This window comes from Oncorhynchus kisutch, linkage group LG9, assembly GCF_002021735.2.
Source record: "Oncorhynchus kisutch isolate 150728-3 linkage group LG9, Okis_V2, whole genome shotgun sequence".
Lineage (NCBI taxonomy): Eukaryota > Metazoa > Chordata > Actinopteri > Salmoniformes > Salmonidae > Oncorhynchus > Oncorhynchus kisutch.
This window is the reverse complement of record NC_034182.2, coordinates 35487703-35507891: the sequence shown is the minus strand read 5'-3', so window position 1 is coordinate 35507891 and position 20189 is coordinate 35487703. Positions and strand designations below refer to the sequence as shown.

General features: G+C 42.2%; 1 protein-coding gene across 1 annotated transcript; it reads right to left on the bottom strand.

The window, feature by feature from the left end:
* Positions 1-1438: 1438 nt before the first annotated feature.
* LOC109896470 (CAAX prenyl protease 2-like) lies at positions 1439-19907 on the bottom strand. Its single transcript, XM_020490733.2, has 8 exons — positions 19513-19907; positions 11777-11879; positions 11279-11362; positions 11115-11193; positions 10847-11014; positions 7449-7520; positions 7238-7300; positions 1439-5528 (listed from the first exon to the last, which is right to left on the bottom strand). The coding sequence occupies exons 1-8, from the start codon at positions 19680-19682 to the stop codon at positions 5299-5301; spliced, it is 969 nt and encodes a 322-aa protein (XP_020346322.2). The 5' UTR covers positions 19683-19907; the 3' UTR covers positions 1439-5298.
* Positions 19908-20189: the final 282 nt, after the last annotated feature.

The window sequence follows — 20189 nt, the reverse complement described above, 5'->3', positions numbered from 1 at the left end:
TCTGTAGGAGGAAACAACGGTCGTCTCTGTAGGAGGAAACAACGGTCATCACTGTAGGAGGAAACAACGGTCATCACTGTAGGAGGAAACAACGGTCATCTCTGTAGGAGGAAACAACGGTCGTCTCTGTAGGAGGAAACAACGGTCATCACTGTAGGAGGAAACAACGGTCGTCTCTGTAGGAGGAAACAACGGTCATCACTGTAGGAGGAAACAACGGTCATCACTGTAGGAGGAAACAACGGTCATCACTGTAGGAGGAAACAACGGTCATCTCTGTAGGAGGAAACAACGGTCGTCTCTGTAGGGGGAAACAACGGTCATCACTGTAGGAGGAAACAACGGTCATCACTGTAGGAGGAAACAACGGTCGTCTCTGTAGGAGGAAACAACGGTCGTCTCTGTAGGAGGAAACAACGGTCGTCTCTGTAGGAGGAAACAACGGTCGTCTCTGTAGGAGGAAACAACGGTCATCACTGTAGGGGGAAACAACGGTCATCACTGTAGGGGGAAACAACGGTCATCTCTGTAGGGGGAAACAACGGTCATCACTGTAGGAGGAAACAACGGTCATCACTGTAGGAGGAAACAACGGTCATCTCTGTAGGAGGAAACAACGGTCATCTCTGTAGGAGGAAACAACGGTCATCACTGTAGGGGGAAACAACGGTCATCACTGTAGGGGGAAACAACGGTCATCACTGTAGGGGGAAACAACGGTCATCTCTGTAGGAGGAAACAACGGTCATCTCTGTAGGAGGAAACAACGGTCATCTCTGTAGGAGGAAACAACGGTCATCTCTGTAGGAGGAAACAACGGTCATCACTGTAGGAGGAAACAACGGTCATCACTGTAGGGGGAAACAACGGTCATCACTGTAGGGGGAAACAACGGTCATCACTGTAGGGGGAAACAACGGTCATCACTGTAGGAGGAAACAACGGTCATCTCTGTAGGAGGAAACAACGGTCATCTCTGTAGGAGGAAACAACGGTCATCACTGTAGGAGGAAACAACGGTCATCTCTGTAGGAGGAAACAACGGTCATCACTGTAGGAGGAAACAACGGTCATCACTGTAGGGGGAAACAACGGTCATCACTGTAGGGGGAAACAACGGTCATCACTGTAGGGGGAAACAACGGTCATCACTGTAGGAGGAAACAACGGTCGTCTCTGTAGGAGGAAACAACGGTCATCTCTGTAGGAGGAAACAACGGTCATCTCTGTAGGAGGAAACAACGGTCATCACTGTAGGAGGAAACAACGGTCATCACTGTAGGGGGAAACAACGGTCATCACTGTAGGGGGAAACAACGGTCATCACTGTAGGGGGAAACAACGGTCATCACTGTAGGGGGAAACAACGGTCATCACTGTAGGAGGAAACAACGGTCATCACTGTAGGAGGAAACAACGGTCATCTCTGTAGGAGGAAACAACGGTCATCACTGTAGGAGGAAACAACGGTCATCTCTGTAGGAGGAAACAACGGTCATCACTGTAGGAGGAAACAACGGTCATCTCTGTAGGAGGAAACAACGGTCATCACTGTAGGGGGAAACAACGGTCATCTCTGAGTTATTGGTCCAAAATGACATCTTAGGCCAGTGCCTAGTGCCTCAAGTCAAAACATTCACATGCAGGTTGTGAGAGGGAGACATCAAGATAGTTTAGAGTTTGACTCTAAAAAGGGAGGCTAGATCCTACAGTCCTTGTTTAATCTGAGAGATTACTCAACAGAACGAAGGTAGCTAGCCGATCTGTATCACTAAGTTGTTAGGTTCAAACCCACTTTCTCTTCTCTAAGCCTATATCCGTCCTGTCTATTGGATCAAGGCTTGTGGCAGGGAAAAAAACTGAATAAAAACAGATTGGTTTTTCAAGTGAGGGATGACTACCAGTCAAGAACAACCCCATGAACAGCCTGTGTGAAAGTCCCAGGTTCCTGTGCTTCACATAATGACGGCAGCACGCCCAGACATGGTACTCTTGCGCCCTCTGACGTACAATTCAGGTCATTACAGATGGTCTGGACGCACCATGCAGGTTTATTCAAGACAATGTCTATTGAACCTTCAACTAGGAGATACATGGCTCATCTGAGGTTGGCCCAAACAAACTATCTATTCAAAATAATGGCTGGTCATTATTCTGACATTTCCAAGCACCTCTAAGCAACAAGTGGCTTTTTAGCTTTTTCAATTCACATACACACCCATTTCAGATAATTCCCTGATTTTGGTCCTTTTCCATCAACTAAGTTATTGCTGAAGAACCATAATGTAAGTCCTTCATAGCGTATACAGTACAGTCCTCACTGCTGTGGTAGATCGCTTCACAGATCTTTGTCAGTGAATGTTAGCGTCTCCTGCATGGGACTCTCCAGAGATATGGTTCCAATTTACACAGTGAAGTCTGTTTATAAATCGGACCAGTGACTTCAACTGCCTCGACATCCCGTTGCAATACATTCAGTGTGATTCAATCTGCTGGTTCATGAACCACACTTCTGTTCTAGTCAGGTGGAACTGTTATATAGTATTACATCAGGTCCCATTACAATTCCCTATAAAAATCAACAACCCACCCTGAATCTAACCTACACCCTGTCTATATAGTGCAATGGACTACAATGGTCACAGCCTGGTCAAGTAAATGTATTTTCACAAACGCAAAGTATCATTTGCAGTGAGTGAGTGAGTAAACATTGGGATGTAACACTGTCTGTATATTACCTTCTTTTGGGTAATACAGTGCTTTTGGAAAGTATTCAGACCCCTAAACTTTTTCCACATTTTGTTACGTTACAGACTTATTCTAAAATGGATTCAATTGTTTTTAATGGATTCAATCTAAACACAATAACCCCATAATGACAAAGTAAAAACAGGGAACAATTTTCTCGCTAAATAAATTGTTTTAAAAATAAAATATCACATTTACAAAAGTATTCAGACCATTTACTCAGTACTTTGTTGAAGCAACTTTGGCAGTGATTACAGCCTCGAGTCTTGGGTATGACACTACAAGCTTGGCACACCTGTATTTGGAGAGTTTCTCCCATTCTTCTCTGCAGATCCTCTCAAACTCTGTCAGGTTGGATGGGGAGCGTTGCTGCACAGCTATTTTCAGGTCTCTCCAGAGATGTTAGATCGGGTTCTAGTCTGGGCCAGACTTGTCCCAAAGCCACTCCTGCGTTGTCTTGGCTCTGTGCTTAAGATCATTGTGCTGTTGGACGGTGAACCTTTGCCCCAGTCTGAGGTCCTGAGCGCTCTAGAGCAGGTTTTCATCAAGGATCTCTGTGTACTTTGCCTCGATCCTGAATAGTCTCCCAGTCCCTGCCACTGAAAAACATCCCCAGAGCATGCTGCCACCACCACCATGCTTCACCGTAGGGATGGTGCCAGGTTTCCTCCAGACGTAATGCTTGGCATTCAGGACAAAGAGTTCAATCTTGGTTTCATCAGACCAGAGAATCTTGTTTCTCATGGTCTGGGTCATTTATGTGCCTTTTGGCAAACTTCAAGTTGGCTGTCATGTGCCTTTTACTGAAGAGTGGCATCGGTCTGGCCACTCTACCATAAAGGCCTGATTGGTAGAGTGCTGCAGAGATGGTTGTCCGCCTGGAAGTTTCTCCCTTCTCCACAGAGGAATTCTGGAGCTATGTCAGAGTGACCATCGGGTTCTTGGTCACCTCCCTGACCAAGGCCCTTCTCCCCCAATTGCCCAGCTCTAGAAAGAGTCTTGGTGATTTCAATATTTTTCCTTTTAAGAATCATGGAGGCCAAGGTGTTCTTGGGAACCTCCAATGCCACAGGAATCTGTGCCTCAACACAATCCTGTCTCGGAGCTCTAAGGACAATTCCTTTGACCTCATTGCTTGGTTTTTGCTCTGACATGCACTGTCAACTGTGTGACCTTATATAGACAGGTGTGTGTCTTTCCAAATCATGTCCAATCAATTGAATTTACCCCAGGTGGACTCCAATCAATTTGTAGAAACATCTAGGATGGTCAATGGAAACAGGATGCACCGGAGATCAATTTCAAGTCTCATAGCAAAAGGTCTGAATACTTATGTAAATAGATATCATTTTTTAAATTTGTAATTCATGTGTAAAAAAATAAAATAAACGTGTCATTGTGTGTAGATTGCTGAAAAATTATTTAATCAATTTTAGAATAAGGCTGTAACGTAACAAAATTTGGAAAAAGTCAAGGGGTCTGAATACATTCCAAATGCACTGTAGCTTGTTGTGTGTGTGTCCATATGTAGAAGAATATAGACCTGTCATCTTGTCTGACATCCATATTGCAACATGTAGCAGCATGCAAAGTAGTGGTTAGATAGCATTCAAACCTACATACATACGACTACAGTACAGTACCTGAGTCTTACAAGGGCCCAAGTCCCTTAAGGGGGAAACTGTCCATCATCCCACCCCACCTTAAGGTTCCTCCCCCTTCAATCACTCAAATAAAGAAGCAGTTCAACAACAAAGAGCCAAACTGTGTGCAGAGAATGATAGGGGCCCAGAGTTTTTCCTTATCAGGTTCACATAGTCAGGGGAAAAACTCCTGGCCCTAAGAATGATAATGTTAGCTTCGGGATTATAGGCTTCTATTGGCATGACTTGGAATGAGCGACAACTCGAGTGTATGACTGAATTCAGGGCTGGGTAAAGACTGTACACTTTGTGATCTCGCCAAACACCAATCGTCTGGTGTCTTATAAGCCTGAGAGGAAGACTGAGAACCGTGGCTAAACTATCAAGGACAACTACAGTCCAACTATCCACCACCAAATAAAACACCACAGTATAGAAACATGCAGGTGTGTAAATAAATAACTCTTATTCAGCATCTAGAACCGATGAAAACACTGACGTTATTGACCACCAGAATGTCTTACTACTACAGTGCCTCATATCTTGGCCAGATACGGTTCCTTTGTTGAGTTGACACTACAGACCACATATTAACTGACTGGCTAACTGACTGACTGCAAATGTAACCTGAACATAGGGAATGGCTGTCTAAGTTACCCTGTTGCCCCTAGCAGCATACATAGTATAGACAGCCGATAGTACTGAATGTCCATACCTGACACAGCCATAACCCTTCCCACCTCCCCCCAGAGAGAGCCCATCCAAGCAGGCATGACCGAAGAGCTAAAACACCCCTAGTGCTACGACCACTTGGACCGCTCCTCCTTTTGGCTGCTGATGGGTGGTAGAATCAGCGAACCGGTCCATCAAGTAGAGAGGGGGGTGTGTGTGGTGGGTGGGCGTGGGATCAGGAGATGCATAGGGAGCTGGGGACAGAGGCCAGGGTGCAGACGGGGGTGGGCAGGCCGTAGTAGAGGGGGTCTGTGAGGGGGAAGAGGAGGAGGAGGAAGAGGAGGACCCCCAGCAGGTAGCAGGAGAGGATGGTGAGGCGTTGGCGGTGCTCCATGGCCGTGCTCAGGGCAGGGAAGCCCATGTGATTACAGAAAGAGTGGCACAGCACCGGTCCCACCAGGTGACCTGAGGACAGAGAGAAAAGAGTAACTAGAAATATTCAGTAAATATTAACCAATATTAGGTAGATAGAAATACTCAAGGTAACAAAAATGGTTGCACCCACACAACTACCAATCCGCCAAAGGGCCCAGACAGACCTAGCTAATACCCACAGACCCAGACAGACCTAGCTAGTGCCCCCAGACCCAGACAGACCTCATGTAGGCCATGTAGTGTAGCTAGTGCCCACAGACCCGACCTAGCTAGTGCCCCCAGACCCAGACAGACCTCATGTAGGTCATGTAGTGTAGCTAGTGCCCACAGACCCGACCTAGCTAGTGCCCACAGACCCGACCTAGCTAGTGCCCACAGACCCGACCTAGCTAGTGCCCACAGACCCGACCTAGCTAGTGCCCACAGACCCGACCTAGCTAGTGCCCACAGACCCGACCTAGCTAGTGCCCACAGACCCGACCTAGCTAGTGCCCACAGACCCGACCTAGCTAGTGCCCACAGACCCGACCTAGCTAGTGCCCACAGACCCGACCTAGCTAGTGCCCACAGACCCAACCTAGCTAGTGCCCACAGACCCAACCTAGCTAGTGCCCACAGACCCAACCTAGCTAGTGCCCACAGACCCAACCTAGCTAGTGCCCACAGACCCAACCTAGCTAGTGCCCACAGACCCAACCTAGCTAGTGCCCACAGACCCAACCTAGCTAGTGCCCACAGACCCAACCTAGCTAGTGCCCACAGACCCAACCTAGCTAGTGCCCACAGACCCAACCTAGCTAGTGCCCACAGACCCAACCTAGCTAGTGCCCACAGACCCAACCTAGCTAGTGCCCACAGACCCAACCTAGCTAGTGCCCACAGACCCAACCTAGCTAGTGCCCACAGACCCAACCTAGCTAGTGCCCACAGACCCAACCTAGCTAGTGCCCACAGACCCAACCTAGCTAGTGCCCACAGACCCAACCTAGCTAGTGCCCACAGACCCAACCTAGCTAGTGCCCACAGACCCAACCTAGCTAGTGCCCACAGACCCAACCTAGCTAGTGCCCACAGACCCAACCTAGCTAGTGCCCACAGACCCAACCTAGCTAGTGCCCACAGACCCAACCTAGCTAGTGCCCACAGACCCAACCTAGCTAGTGCCCACAGACCCAACCTAGCTAGTGCCCACAGACCCAACCTAGCTAGTGCCCACAGACCCAACCTAGCTAGTGCCCACAGACCCAACCTAGCTAGTGCCCACAGACCCAACCTAGCTAGTGCCCACAGACCCAACCTAGCTAGTGCCCACAGACCCAACCTAGCTAGTGCCCACAGACCCAACCTAGCTAGTGCCCACAGACCCAACCTAGCTAGTGCCCACAGACCACCTAGCTTGCCCACAGACCCAACCTAGCTAGTGCCCACAGACCCAACCTAGCTAGTGCCACAGACCCAACCTAGCTAGTGCCCACAGACCCAACCTAGCTAGTGCCCACAGACCCAACCTAGCTAGTGCCCACAGACCCAACCTAGCTAGTGCCCACAGACCCAACCTAGCTAGTGCCCACAGACCCAACCTAGCTAGTGCCCACAGACCCAACCTAGCTAGTGCCCACAGACCCAACCTAGCTAGTGCCCACAGACCCAACCTAGCTAGTGCCCACAGACCCAACCTAGCTAGTGCCCACAGACCCAGACAGACCTCATGTCAGTCATGTAGTGTAGCTAGTACCCACCTGTTCTGATAAATATGAAGGCAGTGTAAGCTCCAAAGACAGCGGTGTAGGAAAACTGGAACACTGCAACGCAAACATTAACACACAGCATTAATAATCATATACAGTCTATTTAACAGTCAGTGGAAAAGAACACATAGCTAGGCTACAGGAGCCATCTACCACATGTGAGACAAAGTAGAAAAGCTGAAGTTAATCGGTTGGTCCTTACCTGCAGCGAGAAAGATCCCAGACACGCTGCCCTGTCTGAATCGCAGCAGTTCAATCACATGATGAAAGTGAGCTGTGAAGACAACATCTTTAGAGTTTCCGGACAAAAAAATCATGGACAGAGTTTTAAAAAATGATGTCATCATCCAAATGTATTCTCCATTTACATTTTGTTTACCACTTTCACATGGTAAAAACTGGTTCATTATTTTAAAAAAAGAAAAAAGTATCTAGCTAAAACTCGTATGAATCATTTTTTTGTGGCAGTTAAAAAAACATTGCTTTCCAGCGACAGTTGTATGAGGACAGTTGGTCTGACTGAAAATCGTCTCGTTTGATCCTATATTATTAAGAACATATCAGGTCAATAGAGGTTTAAGCCTACTGCCTTTCTGTAATATTAATAACAATTAAATTAATAACAATAATAATTATATGAATAACAAGAATAATAATAATAAATGTGAATTATAAGATGAATAAGAATACTATGAATTAATAATTATATGAATACTAATCATAATACTATGAATACTAATCATAATACTATGAATACTAATCATAATACTATGAATACTAATCATAATACTATGAATACTAATCATAATACTATGAATGCTGATAATATTCATAATAATATGAATACTAATCATAATACTATGAATGCTGATAATATTCATAATAATATGAATACTAATCATAATACTATGAATGCTGATAATAATCATAATAATATGAATACTAATCATAATGCTATGAATGCTGATAATAATCATAATAATATGAATACTAATCATAATACTATGAATGCTGATAATAATCATAATAATATGAATACTAATCATAATACTATGAATGCTGATAATAATCATAATAATATGAATACTAATCATAATACTATGAATGCTAATAATCATAATAATATGAATACTAATCATAATACTATGAATGCTGATAATAATCATAATAATATGAATACTAATCATAATACTATGAATGCTGATAATAATCATAATAATATGAATACTAATCATAATACTATGAATGCTAATAATCATAATAATATGAATACTAATCATAATACTATGAATGCTGATAATAATCATAATAATATGAATACTAATCATAATACTATGAATGCTGATAATAATCATAATAATATGAATACTAATCATAATACTATGAATGCTGATAATAATCATAATAATATGAATACTAATCATAATACTATGAATGCTGATAATAATCATAATAATATGAATACTAATCATAATACTATGAATGCTGATAATAATCATAATAATATGAATACTAATCATAATACTATGAATGCTGATAATAATCATAATAATATGAATACTAATCATAATACTATGAATGCTGATAATAATCATAATAATATGAATACTAATCATAATACTATGAATGCTGATAATAATCATAATAATATGAATACTAATCATAATACTATGAATGCTGATAATAATCATAATAATATGAATACTAATCATAATACTATGAATGCTGATAATAATCATAATAATATGAATACTAATCATAATACTATGAATGCTGATAATAATCATAATAATATGAATACTAATCATAATACTATGAATGCTGATAATAATCATAATAATATGAATACTAATCATAATACTATGAATGCTGATAATAATCATAATACTATGAATACTAATCATAATACTATGAATGCTGATAATAATCATAATAATATGAATACTAATCATAATACTATGAATGCTGATAATAATCATAATACTATGAATACTAATCATAATACTATGAATGCTGATAATCATAATAATATGAATACTAATCATAATACTATGAATGCTGATAATAATCATAATAATATGAATACTAATAATAATCATAATATCAAAAATTTTAATAATAATAATAATAGATTGGATTTATGTCCAGGTGCTCGAAGCACCTAAATGAGTTTAGCGAAGCCAAAAACTAGTAGAGAAAAGCAGAGTGCTTCTCTCTCTCGCTTTACACTGATATGCCAGGTGTTCCATTTGCATGAAAATTATTAGTCAAGACACACAAAACTACAGTGCCTTCGGAAAGTGTTCAGACCCCTGGACTTTTTCAACATTTTGTTAGGTTACAGCCTTATTCTAAAATTCATTACATTTGTTTTTTTCCTCCAACCAATACCCCATAATGACAAAGTAAAAACTTTTATTTTTTTGCAAATTTATACAAAATTAAAAATGTAAACAACATTTACATAAGTATTCAGACCCTTTACTCAGTTCTTTGTTGAAGCACCTTTGGCAGCGATTACAGCCTTGAGTCTTCTTGGGTATGACGCTACAAGCTTGGCACACCTGTATTTGGGGAGTTTCTCTCATTCTTCTCTGCAGATCCTCTCAAGCTCTGTCAGGTTGGATGGGGAGTATTGCTGCACAGCTAGTTTTAGGTCTCTCCAGAGATGTTCGATCAGGTTGAAGTCCGGGCTCTGCCTGGGCCACTCAAGGACATTCATAGACTTGTCCCAAAGCCACTCCCATGTTGTCCTGTTGGAAGGTGAACCTTCGCCCCAGTCGGAGGTCCTGAGAACTCAGGAACAGGTTTTCATCAAGGATCTCTCCATACTTTACTCCCTTCATCCTTACCTCAATCCTGTCTCCCATTCCCTGTCACTGAAAAACATCCCCACAGTATGATGCTGCCACTACCACCATGCTTCATCATAGGGATGGTGCCAGGTTTCCTCCAGACGTGATGCTTGGCATTCAGGACAAAGAGTTCAATCTTGGTTTCATCAGACCAGAGAATCTTGTTTATAGACAGGTGTGTGCCTTTCCAAATCATGTCCAATCAATTGAATTTACCCCAGGTGGACTCCATTCAAGTTGTAGAAACATCTAGGATGATCAATGGAAACAGGATGCACCGGAGATCAATTTCGAGTCTCATAGCAAAAGGTCTGAATACTTAAGTAAGGCATTGTTTTTTTTGTTTGTAATAAATTAGCAAACATTTCTAAAAAGCTGTTTAGCTTTGTCATTATGGGGTATTGTGTATAGATTTCTGAGAATTTAAAAAAAAAATCCATTTTAGAATAAGGCTGTGACATAACAAAATTGGAAAAAATCAAGGGGTCTGAATACTTTCCGAAGGCACTGTACATGTTGGCTGCAGCTGTTGCACCCCTGGTGTACAGCACAGCTTTTGCATCAATATTTATGTAGGTCAAAATGGCAGATGGTGTTCGTATTGACTCGCACAGACATTAACTGACATGACACATACATTATGAAATGTTGCTAAATCCAATACATTATTTGTTCAATTCAGTTGGGGTTGAGGCAAGCAGATTTTTCTAAATGCAAACCAGATCTGCATGTTGATGGGACTTACCTACTCCGAAGAAGAGGGGACAGGTCAACATGGCAGTGGAGGGGCTGGCGCAGGGTACCAGCATGGGCAGCATACAAGCCCTGAACACCAGCTCCTCAGTCAGAGGGGCCACCACCTGGTTCCTCAGCCAGCGCATGTCCCTGAGGCACAGAGCCCAGAACCATGGGTCTGTTGGAGTGGGGGGGGAGGGGGAGAGAGAGAGATGGTCTCCAGAATAACGCCGTAATAACCATATTGGGTGAATAATCATCTCTAGACAGGCTCTCACCAAGGGCCACTCGTATCCCATCCATGAAGCCCCAGGGGCAGTCCATAGCCAGTTGGATGAGAGGGCCAAGAAACAGAACCTACCAGAGCAAAAGGTCAGAGGTTAACAACTGTAGGTCAGACAATACCAAAAGTATATCTACAACAGTGTGTTGTGTCTGTTACCATGGTGAGCAGCAGAGGCAGTATGATGGCTGGGATGAGGCCCTCGAAGCGAATGCCCATCAGAGCCAGCAACGACGGGCCGGGCTATAGGGGAACAAGAGAAGTAGTGATGGAATTCAGGGAAATGTTCTTGTGTATAGCATAACCTAACACTCCATGAACAGACCAGGAAATAGGCTGTAATCAACCGTTGTCCTGTGCCCCAGCCTTAAAGGAACTGTGTCATGCATCTGTGCCCAGATAAAGGATTGCAATGTATCAAGTCCATTATAGGCCAGGGCAAGAGGTTTCTTGGAAAGCTGGCTATGGTGTAGTTGTACTGTATTGGAGTATGTGACGCACTAAGCTAATATAACCCATCGTTTCCCCATATAAAAACTACAGCAGACTGCTATTCAAAGGCTCAGCTGTCATTTCCAATCATGAGCTTTGTCATCTAATAGCAGTCGGCCTATAGCAGTCGACCTATAGCTGAGACAGTGCGGCGTAGAGACTCACCATCACACCAGTGTACACCTTCCATGTCCACACAAAGACAGGCGACAAGGCAGACACGATTAGGACACTGGTGAAGCGCCTCTTGATAACGGCCGGGTGGTCCCTGGGAGCAGGCACGTGATGCAAACACAGGAGATGCAGGTGTCAACATTACATTTTGTAAACAAACCAGCCCATCAAAGAGCAAGAACACTGCAGTTAAGCAGGAAACTAAACAAACAAGCCCTCTGGTTTAGTTTGCTTGCTAATTTATCAGCAAATAATGAAAGGCTAGCAGACTGCTGCACGGAAATTCCATGGTAGCAGAATTACACGGCGACTCAGAATTTTCAATTTAAAATGTATAACCAAACAAACAATTCATTTCAAAGTTTAACAAACCATATAACTATGCACAACTCATTTTAACAATTTACACTGAACATTTTATAAAAACAGAAGGGTTTGGTAACAGAATAAATATTTGGGAGATGTTACAGTAATTCTGTTACCAAACTTTGCATCTGCACGAGCCCAGAAGCCAGCAGATGGCGATATTAAGTCATTTAATGTTACTGTCCAAAGGGAACGTATGCAACACTGTTATTCTCATTGAAAACCAGTCTAAAAAGTGGTAGATCTGTTCTATTTCTATGCTTCCCATTCTAAAGTTTAGTTTTGGCATCTTTTACTTTCGGTTTTGTACACCAGCTAAAAATACTATATTTTTGGTTAAGGAAAATATATTTCACAGTGGTTTAGAAGGTACAAATGATTCTCTACCCTATACTTGCTTATTTTGACACAAACTGAAATTTAGGTTGAACTACTTTAATTTTAGCAACCAGGAAACGGCCCAGCGATTTCTGCATACATTTCAAACCACATTTTGTCAAATGTGCTGAATACAACAGGTGTAGACCAGATTTAAATATTAAAAGATGTCATGGTTTGTTTTAGCCTTTCAGTTCATCTTGAATAGAAAATGACTCAAGTAAAAGTGAAAGTGAAAAGTCTACTTGAGTAAAAGTATCTGTAAAAATATATAAATAGTAAAGTGCAGAAACACCACTTCACTCTAAACAGAAAATTAACATAGCAGTTTCTATTGGACAAATTCAGGAAGGTTCCTCACAGTTTCGTTTGGTTCTTAAACGGTTTACATAATGAATAAGCTTACACCCCTAGTCTGATAGTTTCAAAATAAAAAGATGGCTGCAACCTGATTGGCTGAACGCGATACGCAACATCTGGGACTAGCATTAGCTATTCTACCATGGTGGTGGAAAATAGTGTTTCATAAAGAAAGTACGCATATTTTCCTCGCTTTATTCCGCCTTCTCACCATTTGTGTTTATTATGGATCCCGATTAATTCCTGCCAAGGCAGCAGCTACTCTTCCTGGGGTTTATTATGGATCCCGATTAATTCCTGCCAAGGCAGCAGCTACTCTTCCTGGGGTTTATTATGGATCCCGATTAATTCCTGCCAAGGCAGCAGCTACTCTTTCTTGGATTCAGCAAAAATTAAGGCAGTAATACACATTATATTACAACTTTTAAACATTAAAATACATTTTACAACAGATTTCACAATACAATAAGTGTGCCCCCTCTGGTCACTAGTGTCATACAACACACTATCCAGATGTACGTGTGTATAGTCTGTGTGTGTGTGTGTGTGTGTGTATGTACCTGTGTGTGTATGTACCTGTGTGTGACTTTTCACAGTCCTCACTGTTCCATAAGGTGTATTTTTATCCATCTTTAAATCTGATTCTACTGCTTGCATCATGTAGTCATGGCTCTATGAGGTACTGTCCGCCTCCCATAGTCTGTTCTGGACTTGGTGACTGTGAAGAGACCTCTGGTGACATGTGTTGTGGCGTATGCATGGGTATTCGAACTGTGTGCTAGGGAATCTCTCCTCTACATTGAACCATGATGGATAGACATGTATATTATTGATGTTAGCTGTACATGTACATTTAAGAGGCAGCCGTGCTGTCCTGGGCCAGTTGTAATTTTCCCAAGTCCTTCTTTGTGGCACCTGACCACACAACAGGGCCTGCCTTGTTTATCTTTAATAATGGAACACTAGTTACCAGGGATGCACATCGGAATCAGACGATATTAGCTAAAAATACCAACATCGGCCCAATGTCTAGTTTAACGCCGATGTGAAAAATCGATGACAAAGCTGACGTGCATAAAGTAGGTAATTGGCGTAATGATTTAGAATACAGCACTCCAACAACTAAACAAGTTCAAGTCGAGCAGTCATTTGAAAGAGGAAGAACATTTCAGCGAGACAACTCAAAAGGCGAAATCCATTAACGTAAAGATAATTTACCTTGACAATCAACCGTTCTCTGTCGTGGGTGATGTTGGTATTAGCCGACTGGTCGAACACCTCGAGCCCCGGTACATACTATCAAGTAGGCGCTATTTTTCAGATTGCTCGACTGGAGTTACACAATATTGCTAAAACACACATCCATGAGCTACTTGCTATGGGCGTCACTGCTATTAGCTTCACGACTGACATTTGGACCAGCGATGTCAACCCCATGAGCATGCGGAGTCTGACAGCACAGTAGGTCGACAAGGATTTCGTACTGAGGAAAGGCTTATTGCATACTCAAGAATGTGCTGGTTCTCAGACCGCTGCAGCCATTTCAATGGCATTTGAGAACGTTTGATACTTGGAAACATGATCACTCCTAGCGCCATTCGAACAACTGACTCGAGAAATAAGCGAATCAACTGCGTTTGCAGCAGACGTGATACCCTCGGTCATGGCTTTAAAACGCCTGCTCAAAACAAAACTGCACACACATAACAAGCGATTCGGTGGCATTCTCTCTGAGCCTCTTTACTGTGTCACCACCATGCTCAATGCTAGGTACAAGGACCTCTTGGCATTCTCGCAGTCAGCTTCATGAGGTAGTCACCTGGAATGCATTTAAATTAACAGGTGTGCCTTGTTAAAAGGTAATTTGTGGAATTTATTTCCTTCTTAATGCATTTGAGCCAATCAGTTGTGTTGTGACATGGTAGGGGTGGTATACAGAAGATAGCCCTATTTGGTCCATATTATGGCAAGAACAGCTCAAATAAGCAAAGAGAAACGACAGTCCATTACTTTAAGACATGAAGGTCAGTCAATATTAGAGGTAGACCGATTATGATTTTTCAACACCGATACAGATAATGATTATTGGAGGACCAAAAAAAGCTGATACTGATTAATCGGACGATTTTTAAAAATGTATTTGTAATAATGACAATTACAACAATACTGAATGAACACTTACTTTAACTTAATATAATACATCAATAAAATCAATTTAGCCTCAAATAAATAATGAAACATGTTCAATTTGGTTTAAATAATTAAAAAACAAAAGTGTTGGAGAAGAAAGTAAAAGTGCAATATGTGCCATGTAAGAAAGCTAATGTTTAAGTTCCTTGCTCAGAACATATGAAAGCTGGTGGTTCCTTTTAACATGAGTCTTCAATATTCCCAGTTAAGAAGTTTTAAGTTGTAGTTATTATAGGAATTATAGGACTATTTCTCGCTATACTATTTGTATTTCATATACCTCTGACTAGTCGATGTTCTTATTGGCACTATAGTATTGCCAGCCTAATCTCAGGAGTTGATAGGCTTGAAGTCATAAACAACGCTGTGCTTCAAGCATTGCGAAGAGCTGCTGGCAAACGCAGGAAAGTGGTGTTTAAATGAATGCTTACGAGCCAGCTGCTGCCTACCACTGCTTAGTCAGACTGCTCTATCAAATATCAAATCATAGACTTAAATATAATAAACACAGAAATACGAGCCGTAGGTCATTAATATGGTCAAATCCTGAAACTATAATTTCGAAAAAACTAAATGTTTATTCTTTCAGTGAAATACGGAACCGTTCCGTATTTTATCGAACGGATGGCAACCTTAAGTCTAAATATTGATGTTACATTGCACAACCTTCAATGTTATGTCATAATTATGTAAAATTCTTGCAAATTAATTACGGTCTTTGTTAGGAAGAAATGGTCTTCACACAGTTCACAATGAGCCAGGTGGCCCAAACTTCTGCATATTCCCTGACTCTGCTTGCACTGAACGCAAGAGAAGTGACACAATTTCCCTAGTTAAAAAGAAATTCATGTTAGCAGGCAATATTAACTAAATATGCAGGTAAACAAAATTATATACAGTACTTGTGTATTGATTTGAAGAAAGGCATTGATGTATATGGTTAGGTACACATTGGTGCAACGATTGTACTTTTTTCACGAATGCGCTTTTGTTAAATCAGCACCTGTTCGTCGAAGTAGGCTGTGATTCGATGATAAATGAACAGGCATCGCACTGATTATATGCAATGCAGGACTAGCTAGTTAAACTAATAATATATTCAACCATATGTAGTTAACTAGTGATTATGTTAAACTTGATTGTTTTTTTATAAAGATAAGTTTAATGCTAGCTAGCAACTTAACTTGGCTCCTTGGTGCACTCGCGTAACAGGTAGTCAAGCCTGCCACGCAGTCTCCTGGTGGATTGCAATGTAATCGGCATCCAAAAATGCAGATTACCGATTGTTATGAAAACTTGAAAATCGGTCGACCTCTAGTCAATATGGAACATTTTAACGTTAACATAACTTTTGCAGTGGCAAAAACCATCAAGCGCTATGATGAAACTGGCTCTCATGAGGACCGCCACAGGAAAGGAATACCCAGAGTTACCTGTACCGTAGAGGATAAGTTCATTAGTGTTAACTGCACCTCAGATTGCAGCCCAAATAAATGCTTTACCAAGTTCAAGTAACAGATATCTCAACATCAACTGCCTCAGAGCAGTGGGCAGCTGGGAGGAGGTGCTCTTATTCTCCATGGACTTTACAGTGTCACAGAACGTTTTTGAGTAAGTACTACAGGATGCAAAATTCTGTTTAAAAAAGCTAGCCTTAACTTTTCTAACTGCCTGTGTATATTTGTTCCTAAATTCCCTGAAAAGTTTCATATCACGGGGGCTATTCGATGCTAATGCAGAACGCCACAAGATGTTTTTGTGCTGGTACATTTGAGTGGGGCATGCTTATTTAAGATGGTGAGGAAGGCACTTTCAAAGAATAGCCAGTCATCCTCTACTGACGGGATGAGGTCAATGTCATTCCAGGATACCCTGGCCAGGTCGATTGGAAAGGCTTGCTCACAGAAGTGTTTTAGGGAGCGTTTGACAGTGATGAGGGATGGTCGTTTGGTCGCAGACCCATTACGGATGCAGACAATGAGGCAGTGATCACTGAGAACTTGGTTGAAAACAGCAGAGGTGAATTTGGAGGGCGAGTTAGTTAGGATGACATCTATGAGGGTGCCTGTGTTTATTGATTTGGGGTTGTACCTGGTAGGTTCATTGATAATTTGTGTGAGATTGAGGGCATCAAGCTTAGATTGTAGGATGACCGGGGTGTTAAGCATGTCCCAGTTTAGGTCACCTAGTAGCACGAGCTCAGAAGATAGATGGGGGACAATCAATTCACATATGGTATTGAGGGCACAGCTGGGGGCAGAGGGAGGTCTATAGCAAGCGGCAACAGTGAGAGTTTCTGGAAAGGTGCCTCTCTAATATTGATATTAGAGAGGCATGCGTAGCCAAGTGAACATATGGGTCCAGTGAGTGGTTAGGCTGACTGGGGACACGGCGATTCAGATAATTAGCAGGCCGATGCTAACAAGCTAACAGTTAGTAGGCCCGGGGCTAAACAAGCTAGCAGACCGGGTTAGCAAGCTAGCAGTTAGCAGGGGATAGCAGTTAGCAGACCGGGTTAGCAAGCAAGCAGTTAGCAGACTGCGGCAGGAAAGCTAGCCGATAGCAGGGTCTAGCAGTTAGCAGACCGGGTTAGCAAGCTAGCAGTTAGCAGGGGCTAGCAGTTAGCAGGGGCTAGCAGTTAACAGACTGCGGCAGGCAAGCTAGCAGTTAGCAGACCGGGCAGGCAAGCTAGCAGTTAGCAGACCGGGCAGGCAAGCTAGCAGTTAGCAGACCGGGCAGGCAAGCTAGCAGTTAGCAGACCGGGCAGGCAAGCTAGCAGTTAGCAGACCGGGCAGGCAAGCTAGCAGTTAGCAGACCGGGCAGGCAAGTTAGCAGTTAGCAGACCGGGCAGGCAAGCTAGCAGTTAGCAGACCGGGCAGGCAAGCTAGCAGTTAGCAGACCGGGCAGGCAAGCTAGCAGTTAGCAGACCGGGCAGGCAAGCTAGCAGTTAGCAGACCGGGCAGGCAAGCTAGCAGTTAGCAGACCGGGCAGGCAAGCAAGCAGTTAGCAGACCGGGCAGGCAAGCTAGCAGTTAGCAGACCGGGTTAGCAAGCTAGCAGTTAGCAGACCGGGTTAGCAAGCTAGCAGGCATGGGCTAGTAACTTATAGTCAGTTGCCAACAACGTGATTGGTCTCCAATTGTCCAGGTAAAGAGAGTCCTTCTTTGGTTTGGGTATAAGAACTATTTGTCCCCGTCTCAAAGAAGGAGATAAGATAGCATTAGCAATAACCTTTTTGTAGTTAGAAAAAAAATATATTTCTAATATCAGGCCAAAAATGTCAATAGAATTCAGGAGTCAGACCATCCGGTCCAGGAGATTGACCTATAGGCATTTGTTTAATGGCTTGGTCCAACTCCGTAATATCTATATCAGAATCACAAGATACTTAAACCTTTCTTCTATAGGCAGCGATATTAACTGAATCAAAAAATGAATCCAAGTTGCCTTCTGAAAGATGAGATTGATATAGTGAACTGTCGAAAGAGTATTTTCTTATTAATCACTTCAAGATAATCAGATAGTTCATTTACATAAATGGATGTAATACTAGTCTGCCTACTCTTCTCCAAATTCAATCCATTTGTCCTTTGATCAAGGCACCCTTTTTTTAAACTTTATTTAACTAGACAAGTCAGTTAAAATAACAAATTCTTATTTACAATGATGGCCTGGGAACAGTGGGTTAACTGCCTTGTTCAGGGGCAGAACAACAGATTTTTACCTTGTCAGCTCGGGGATTCGATCTAGCAACCTTTCGGTTATTGGCCCAACGTGCTAAACACTAGGTACCTGCCAACACGCACTCTGTGACTAATTGTTATACATGTCATCCAGATCACATTAGCATTTAGCAAGCGCTGCTTTTTCATCTTCATTTTAAATCAAGTTGATTGCTCAGCCTGGATATTATTGTTGATATTAACATCTGCTTGGATCATCTTTTCTATGCTATCATTTTACTAGTAGTGTGGCATTTTACCAGTAGTGATGGCAATTCTGAATTTAATCATTTCCCATTTGTTAGCAGAAGAGCAGAATCGAGGCAGGTCTCTCTGATAAGTGCTTTAGACTGTAACTAAATGACGAATTATTTAAAAGAAAATAGTTACAATTCCAGTATGCTTTAGAAAATCCACTAATTATATGTAAAACGCCTCAATAACTCCATCTGCTGGCCTTTGAGCTTTTTTTGTTAAAATTACTATGTAAATTGTTCAGAGTAGTATGGCTTGTTCAACTTTGAAATCGATGTGTTTTTGGTTTGGCATACATTTAAGTGAAACGGAGATTCAGCGTAATTCCGTTACCATGGAATTGCCCTGCACGAAAGCCGTGCTAGGTAGTTATCCACCGACAAGCTGGCAAACTACCACTTCCGTATGTCTGTAGAATCTTCTACGAATCAAGATAGAAAAGAAATAAGAGGCTTACCTTGGCAAATCACTTCTCCACACGTATAAGCTCCCAACGTAGGAGCAGGCAAGCAGCAAACATGACAGAACAGACACCCAACATATTCCGTCAGGAGGGACAAACTCGCCATTGCTGCTCCACATTTGGTTTGACATAACATTTGGCGTTAAATCGTCATCCTCTACCATGGCGAGGGTACAGAGTCAATGGTTGTGTTCGGACAAAGATATTATGCAGTGGTGTGATAATTCCCTGACCACCTTAATTGGTGAAAAAATATTCATAAACGCGAGCTGAGAAAAATGTCAGTTCTTGCTCGCTCACATAACATATCCTGGGCGCTGTAATTTATCGTCATCATGTGGCGTCAGACGCACGCCTTCCCGTGACACATTCGAATGTCAGTGGATTATTAGGACTATAATAGGAGTGTAATGGCAGTCAATTAACAAAAAAACATTAACATTTGTATTAGAGCATTTTTTTTTCACGTCTTATTAAGCTAACGCAAAGCATAACTCTACATGCAAATCTTCTTAATTTTATTATAGGCCTACTTTAACATTTTTTTATACATTATTATTCATATAATTTACATACATAAGTAGCAGGAAATTACCTTTTTTGCCTTGGGGAAAGGTAGCATATGTTTCTCAGCAAGTCAACAGCTTGCTCATTCTTCAAATGTACAGCCA